This window comes from Miscanthus floridulus, chromosome 8 (assembly GCF_019320115.1).
Source record: "Miscanthus floridulus cultivar M001 chromosome 8, ASM1932011v1, whole genome shotgun sequence".
Lineage (NCBI taxonomy): Eukaryota > Viridiplantae > Streptophyta > Magnoliopsida > Poales > Poaceae > Miscanthus > Miscanthus floridulus.
Genome location: NC_089587.1, coordinates 77,469,515 through 77,478,116, shown reverse-complemented (window position 1 = coordinate 77,478,116; position 8,602 = coordinate 77,469,515). Strand labels below are relative to the sequence as shown.

The window sequence follows — 8,602 nt, the reverse complement described above, 5'->3', positions numbered from 1 at the left end:
ATTGGGCAATCAAGGTGGCCATGCCCCTACGATGGAAATCGTTTCGGTTTTTAAAGGATGGACGACTAGGTTAAGGATAACTAGTCCTAAGTGTCGATTGGAGTTGGAGAGACACTTAGAGTAGTTTATGACTTTGTTTTTCCTTTGACTGTACTATTAAGGGGGGTATGAACGGGTAGCTTGACCTAGATGAGTCTGGTGAGTTAGGTGTGGTGCACACTTGTCAAAACTAGCGCTAGGTAGCTCCTACATATGCCTAAGATTCGTTGGAGCAAAACTTTATTCACATATGTTTGAGAGTTGGAAGTGAATGGAGGGTCAAATGCTGACCGGACGATGGCTCCGGTCGGACCGGACGCTGGCTGCAGGGTCCGGTCAGTTCATTTGATCAAGGAGATTGCATCTGACGCGACCGGACCCTGAGTGGTCGAGTGACCAGACGCTGAGGGCCAGCGTCCGGTCGACTCCAGTAAGGTTCTAGAAGAGTAAATCTACGACCGAACGCATCCGGTCAGTACTGACCGGACCTTGGAGGTTTAGCGTTCGATCGAGTACAGTAAGGTTTCAGTGAGTGTTAAATGCGACCGAACACGTCCGGTCAGTGATGATCGGACGCTGCGAGCGTACGGTCAACACTTAAACACTGGTGTGCGGGTTGAACTGACCAGAGCGTCCGGTCAACATGACTGGAGTGTCTGATCACCCCGCAAAGGCACATAACGGTTCGTTTTTCAGCCCTTATTATAAATAGAAGCTCTACTCGTGTGAGGAGTCACTTTTGCTCATTCCAACAGCTTAGAAATACGTTTGTGAGTGCCAAGAAGAGCAAGATCCTAGTGAGGTGATTGAGATTTGAGAATCCAAGAGAGTAGCCTCATTAGTGAATCAAGAGTAGCAAAGTGTGCATCCACCGTTCTCATTAGGCTTCGTATGGTTAAGTGAGAGTTCGTACTTGTTACTCTTGGTGATCGCCATCACCTAGATGGCTTGGTGGCGATTGGAAGCTTGGTGATCACCCGACGGAGCTTGTGGGTGACCCAACTCAAGTTGTGAGCGGTTGTGGATGATTCACCACGACGGAGTGTCAAAGAATCAACCCGTAGAGAGCACTTGATCCTTGCGCGGATCAAGGGTGAGCTACACCCTTGCGTGGGTGCTCCAACGAGGACTAGTGGGGAGTGACGACTCTCCGATACCTCGACAAAACATCATCGCGTTCCTCTCTCTATTTACTTTGAGCAATTCAATACTTGTTTTTACATTCATAGAATTGACATGCTAGAGTAAGTTTGGAACATAGGTTGCAAGTCCTTTGTGCGTTAAATTAATAGAAACATTTTTCTAGGCAAAGGGGTTAATTGGGCTAACCGCAGGATTTAATTATTGCAAGAAAATTTAGAATTAGCCCAATTCACCTCCCTCTTAGGCATCTTGATCCTTTCACCCCCTACTACGAACCTTTTTCGGTACTAAAAACATAAGCAGCAGCAGACTCGACGTAGGGACATTCTGCCCGAAACAGTATAAACCTTGTATTCTTTAGCACACCATCCAGGCCTAACGCGCAACACATATAAATTTACTAGTTGGTGTTTACTCAAAACACCGACACCATTGTAGGGGCAGCTCTAATACCAGCTGCATCTAAAAAATTTTGTTGCTATAAACTATTTTTCACGTAGCGTCCTCGGGCCCACAAATTTGCTTCTTGATCACTTTTTCCCTGTCGACATAAGTATACGCTAGAAAAACTATGCCATGGTGAAGAACTGTTCGGCAGCTTTTTTTTTTTTGCAGCTGTTGGTGCTGCAGCTCCAGCTTCTGCCTCTCACGAAACACTGTGCTAACAGCCAGCAGTTGGACGTATATATCGGCCTCGTTCCTTTCATTGAAAAACAAATCGAAATATGGTCTCGATGAAGAAGGCAATCCAGACACTGCATGCCACAGCGGGTCGCAGCAAAATCGATCCTCTTCCTGTCCTTGGATCATTGGTCTTCCTTTCCACGAGGGCTTTCCCTCTCAATCTCTCCTGCATCATCTTTTGACACCCGCACCAACCAACCAGGAGAGCAAGCCGCCACGACCACGACCGGCCGGCCACCATGCATTTGTCGTCAGTGATTTCACTCTCAAAATCCGCCACACAAAGTCAGTCGATCCACTGTGCCTGCTCGTATACTCTCTTGACTACCACATTCATGGCTGACGCGATGCGACGAATTCTTGAGCAGGGCAAGGACTAATCTAAACCATTCAACGCGGCGGATTGACGGTGGGCTTCTTGCAAACCAAGAAACGGAATCTTCTCTGCCAGCTACGTACTATAAATTAAAACGTGGTTTGCAAGGTCGGTTCGAGCTGGGGGTCACCTGTGACTCAGTGACCGTGAGCTGCTAGCTACGTATCACCACCTGCAAGCGAACGAACCAGAGAGATGGCGGCGGCCAGCAGCGAAACCAGCAAGACGATTCTCAAGAGCGAGGCGCTGTACAAGGTAACATACAGCCTGAGCCTGCTAAAATAGAATAACCAGCTACAGCTAGCTACTCGTTGTGGATCGCCTTAACTAATCACTATGCACTGCACGCGTATGCAGTACGTCATCGACACGTCGGTGCTACCGCGCGAGCCGGACTGCATGCGTGACCTGCGCCTCGTCACCGACAAGCACGAGCGTTTTTTCATGCAGTCCTCCCCGGACGAGGCGCGGCTGCTGCAGATGCTCATCAAGCTCACCGGCGCACGCCGCACCCTCGAAGTCGGCGTGTTCACGGGCTACTCCCTGCTGGCCACGGCGCTGGCTCTCCCCGACGACGGGAAGGTGATCGCCGTCGACGTGAGCCGCGAGTACTACGACATCGGCCGCCCCTTCATCGAGAAGGCCGGGATGGCGCACAAGATCGACTTCCGCGAGGGCCCCGCGCTGGAGCACCTGGACGCGCTGCTCGCCGACGAGGCCAACCACGGCGCCTTCGACTTCGCCTTCGTCGACGCCGACAAGCCCAACTACGTGCGGTACCACGAGCAGCTGCTCCGCCTGGTGCGGGTCGGCGGCGTCATCGTGTACGACGACACGCTGTGGGCGGGCATGGTGGCGCTGCCGCCCGACGCGCCCCTGTCGGAATTTGACCGCCGCACCTCGGCTGTTATGCGAGACCTCAACGCCATGCTCGCCGCTGACGAGCGCGTGGACGTGTGCCAGCTCACCATCGACGATGGCGTCACCATCTGCCGCCGCCTCGTGTGATCACCGACCGGACCAGCCATCACGCGTACTCGCGCAGTGCCTGTTCTACTAGCTCCTTGCATGTTCCGGTCCACTACTTGTTACTTGATGATGTCATGCTACTAGCTCCTGTGTGCATCACTTATCTCACAATAAGGACCTTTATCTAAAAAAAATTGCCTCTACTAGTACTATATGGGTGTGTTTGGTTTTCCGGTCAATTTCTAGCCTGGCTACAATCCTAGCCTGGCCAGCCTTAGCCTGCTCCCACTAAACCAATTCCTAGTTGTTTGATTATCTGTACCATCTAAGCCTGGCTATCCCTAGGTTTTGTTTGGTTGTCTGAATTGTTTCAATACAGTCACCTCTTCTCCAAATTGGTAACCTCAAACACCAGTGGCTCCTTGGCATGAGACAACAGACTTCGCCGTGGTCCAAACTGCAATTTTGAACAAAAAAAAACAAAAGCAGAAGAGTAATCGTAAGTCAGCTGTATAAGTATAAACCATCAGAATTGTGCAAAAGTTCTAGAAGTACAGTACTAATGTCTGAATTAGGACGTCTATCAAGCCTCGAATCATCTGAACTCCTGAAGAATGTGGAGAAAAAAATTTCAGGAGTGAAGCTTCTAACCTCTTCTCCGCCAAGTGCGAGTGTCACCGGATTGCTCTCACCGCTGAACTGGTCCACCGTGCTGAGTTGCAGTAGACAGGGAAAACATGGTGAGACCACTAGATAATTGGACTCGATCTAACTGAAACCGCAACAGGTTTTCAGTGTATGTACTGAACAACACGGGCGTTAGAATTCCATGGTTAACTGAATTTACTGAACAACACGGAGCTTCCTTGGCCACCTGCGCCTCGTTCTGGCTGTCGTTGCCGGTCCCAATCCCCACGGCATAGTACACCGCCTGCGCGTGCTCCTCCGTCTCTGTCGTCGGGAGCAGTAGCCGTGGCTCGCCCTGGTACTTGTACCGCTACCGGCGGCCAACAGCAGGGCGAGCACGGTGGCACCACAGCAGGGCGGGGTCGCGGGTGGGGTCGCGGGTGGGGAAGGGCTTGAATCTCCGTCGTCCTGCCGTGCTCTCCCTGCGGATGGAGATGGCGGAGCTGCGACCCTGCCGGACGGGGACAGAGATGGTGCCGCGGACAGAGAATCAGAGATGAAGCAGCGGAGAACTGGAGAAGTCACCGGGTACGCGCCTAGGCGGCGAGGGAACGACCCTGCCGGACGGGGACGGAGATGGCGCCCAGGCTCCACAAGAACGGCCGAATCCGGGGGTTCAACCCGGGCTAGGCTTAGGCGGTACGGCTGGCCAGCCCAAGCCAGGCCCCAGCCCTCTTACATTCAACCAAAGATTTTTTTTAACATATTTTTTAAATTAATTTTAAAATTAACACTGTTTATTTTTTTTAAATTTAACACTTTTGGCCACGCCTATTCGCACGGCGCGGCAATTTAACGCTGCCGCGTCATGCATGAGGGCGCGGCGAGGCTACGTACGTGGCAGTGAACAGGGCCCCTGACCGGTGACGTGGCCAGCTCTACCACGCCACCGATTAGGGCGCGGCGGTGACGCGCCACGCATCATGGCGTGGCAGTGGCGCGCCACCTTTCAGGGCGTGGTAGAGCATAATATAGGCCCACGGCCCAGTCCTACCCCTCCGTCTCTGTTTCAGTCACCAGGGCACAACAGCCGCCTCCGTGCCGCCCTGCCCCCGCCGGCGCGCCTCCCAGCCCGCACCGCCATGCCATTGCCTCCCGGCTCCCCCACGACCAGCCACCAAACTTTCCTTCCTTGGCGTTCCCCTCTCTACCTTTTCCGAAGCCCCTCCTCGGCCTTGTCAAGGTAATGAAGCTCCTCCTCGGCCTCCACGGTGGATCGAATGATTTGAATGAGTAGTTAGGGTATGGAGAAAAATATGAGTTTGTTAGAACGTGGATCGAAGGATTAGGATTAGGATTGTCAGTGTTAAGGTTAATTGGTTAGTTAGAATTATGATTACCATGTGTTTTGCTTGTTTGAGTTTGTATCTCAACTTTTATATGTGAATAAATATATGGACACACTGATGATATACCTAAATTTTATTTTTTACTGACCTAAAGTCTAGTTTTTATATAGTTTTCATGTTTGCATCTAAGATAGGAGTTTGCACCAGAGTGTAGGTTATATTTTTTTGTAATGCAAATAGTTCTCATTGACATTAATTTGTGATGTTTTGATTTTTATTTGTTAAACTACAACCGTTTTGTCAGATGCAAGAAATATATCAGGGAGGAGTTTTAGGCAAAAACGGGTCGTCCTCGAGAATTATACCCCGACACGTCTAGCAAAGATACCCCCGTCCTTCCTGACCTCCCTGTCCCTAACTGTGACTGTGGTTTCCCGATCGACGTGTTTTAATCGAGACATCCTAGACACAGCGGACGCGTTGCTTCTACACATACAGTCAGTTTCAATATAAGTAATTATTTCCACTATCTTTTTTCTTCATTTGTGTAAGTAGGCTACTATATTTTATTGGAATCTTGTTGTGTAGGACCATGATAGGTGTTTTTTCTTTCAGTGAATCGACGGTGCAGACAAGTTTGATCATATGATACCTCCTTTTCGACGATTGGTGTAGAGGGAGATATCCACGTGAGCACTTCAAGCAGTGGGTTCCACCCTCCCTAACCTCCCGCCAATGACGGCTAATAAGAAGCACCTAAGCCACAGTTAGACGACTCGAGGAACCTCCTCTGTGCGAATACGGAGATCGAGCCGTGATAAACCCTGAGAATATGTTGGAGTTTGTGTGTCCGAACAAACACGAAGTAAGTGGGAAAATGTATCTGTTTAAGTGTTTAACTCTATATGTGTGCGTGTACTAATGTATTATCTTGTAGCATTATGGATTTGCGAAGTATCGTTTCAATGAGTGGCTCTACAAGTCCTAAGAATCAATGACCGGAGCCACCAAAGACAAAGGAAAAGAAGAAAGAAAGGTTAATTTACAAAGCACCTTCAGTCAAGTACGAATGTGGTGTTAAATCCAACTACGGTCTAGTCCCTTCAGAGCTTGGAATAGGCCATTATTACGGCCATATGGTTGACTATGATAATGTTGGTTATTTTTTGGTAAACATGAAGTCGTATTTTGTTTCTTTTGCTAATATATATATGATATAATTTTTTATTTGAACAGAGCACTAGAAAATACAGATGGGAATGTTACGATGGTCAAGCTAAGTTCTTGGATGAAATGAAGTGGAGGCAAGTAATTGCATGAAAGAGGGGATATGGACCTTATTACGTCAATTTATTAGTTAAACATCACAAAAACAAGATGCGTAAGTTTGCTAAACAGCGTGGTATTCGTAACCCGATCGATGTTGGGCTTGACAAATGGGGATTAGAGAGACGGTGGACGTTAGAGGAGGAGAGGGCAAGGAAGGAGGCAAGGGAGGAGATGAAAGTACAGATGTAAATCTTGAATGAGCATGTTGTTGCATTATGTGCTAGTGAGTGCTTGAAAGCCTTTTTTCGTTGCCTGATTTTAAATATAATATAATCGTATTGCTAACTGGTTGCATTTTATACATGAAGGGATTGAATGCAGCGAGGACCATGCCGTAGAGATGGCTCATGTAAGGTATGAGAAAAAGAAGTTAGATAAGCACAGAACACGAGCTGGTTGCACCGTTTAATCACCGATTGTGTTGTTTGATGAGGAAGACGAGAATGAGGACGACACTGCTAGGTTGAGCGATCTCATCGCTCTTGCTAAGGCGGAGGAGGTAGAGGATGACACTGGTAGACTGAGCGAGCTCATCGCTCTAGCACAGACTGCCTTGTAGGTGGAGGAGGCTGAGGATGACACTAATAGACTGAGCGAGCTCATCGCTCTAGTAGAGGCGAACTTGTAGGTGGAGGAGGCTGAGGATGACACTAGCAGACTGAGTGAGCTCATCGCTCTAGCAGAGTCAAGCTTGCAGATGGAGGAGGATGACGACGCGTTCTTCACTCAGGCCGCAGAGGCCGCAGATGAAGCAGAGGCGGCTTACTACAGGCGACACGTAGGTCAGAGCAATGCAGGTGAGCCTAGCCATAGCAACAAGGTTGTGGTAGAGGACTAAAACTCGAATGATGAGTTGCTTACTCAGTATGTTTTAGACTGAGGATTTAGAAGTGCATTTGCCCCCTATGTGGGTTTTGATGTATTGATGACATCTAAATTAGGGACTATGTGATCTTAATGAGATATGTCATAGCTATTAGTCCCTATGAAAGATTCAAAGAGTTGATAAAAATAAAATAGTATCCCTCAATTCTTGAAGCTTGTAAAGACGGACGAACTCAAAGGGCTCTCTAAAGGTTTTTTTTTGAGTTTAGGATCCGCCACACTATAAAGAGGGATGCAAACTTAGTTGGTCTAAAGAAGATAAAGTGCTCAAGCATAAAAATAAAATCAAAAGAGAGATACTCTAGCACTCCACGAGTACAGTAGAATATTTTTCTGTGATTATTGGTGTCAGGAAGTCTCGATATAAGCCGGAACTTCCCGACCGTCGGAAGTCACGACTCATGTCGGAAGTCCTGATGCCCAGTCACTTAGCCTGCACAGTGACTATGACCGTCAGAAGTCCCGATGTGAGTCGGAACTCCCGATAGTCGAAAGTCCCGACCCAAGTCTATACGATACAAAATGGCATGTGAGATCATGTATACTAGATTTGTGCCTTTTCAACACACATAACACATGAAATGGCATGTGAGATCATGTACCGAACTAGGGTAAAGAGTTCCTTCGACTAAACCTAACATGCCTTATGTAATTAAACCAAACAACAAACACATAGATGTGCCATGTGAATAAGATAAAGTCGTCCTAGTAGTGTGGCCACATAGCAAATTGTGTTGCACCTTCTCCACAGTAGCCTCTCATTGTTGGTGATGGTGGTGGCGGGGGTGACGGTAGAGGCCCCTTGTTCTTGTGGTTAGGGGAGGTGCAATACGGATCATTGCAGAGTGCCTCCTATGAATCAACACCATTGTTGTTGTCATCCTATCCATCGTCCTTGTAACCACTGCTACTTAAAAAGCCTAGATTCATTCACTGTTACTTGAAAAACCTAGATTCATCTACAAAATATATGTACGATATGATTGGACTATACACGTTCTATAAATTTACATTTAATCTGTGTACTACATTTGTTCCTTTTTAGCAGTGTAGTATGATTAATGATTCACGGAAAAAAAATTCACAAGAGTTTCCATGTTTTAGGAGCACCTACAGTTACAACACAGAGACATCATTATATAATCCAAACATTTAATCATCCAAAGAGCACAATGCAACCACAACGAACATCACAATCAAC

General features: G+C 47.9%; 1 protein-coding gene across 1 annotated transcript; it reads left to right on the top strand.

Annotated features, from left to right (window-relative positions):
• Positions 1 to 2,364: 2,364 nt before the first annotated feature.
• On the top strand, positions 2,365 to 3,423 carry LOC136472673 (tricin synthase 1-like). The gene is made up of 2 exons (XM_066470378.1): positions 2,365 to 2,497; positions 2,600 to 3,423. The coding sequence occupies exons 1-2, from the start codon at positions 2,438 to 2,440 to the stop codon at positions 3,248 to 3,250; spliced, it is 711 nt and encodes a 236-aa protein (XP_066326475.1). The 5' UTR covers positions 2,365 to 2,437; the 3' UTR covers positions 3,251 to 3,423.
• Positions 3,424 to 8,602: the final 5,179 nt, after the last annotated feature.

Coding starts and splice junctions, on each gene's coding strand:
- LOC136472673 (XM_066470378.1), top strand. CDS start 2,438: ATGGCGGCGGCCAGCAGCGAAACCAGCAAGACGATTCTCAAGAGCGAG. Junction 2,498..2,599: donor AGAGCGAGGCGCTGTACAAG/GTAACATACAGC, acceptor ACGCGTATGCAG/TACGTCATCGACACGTCGGT.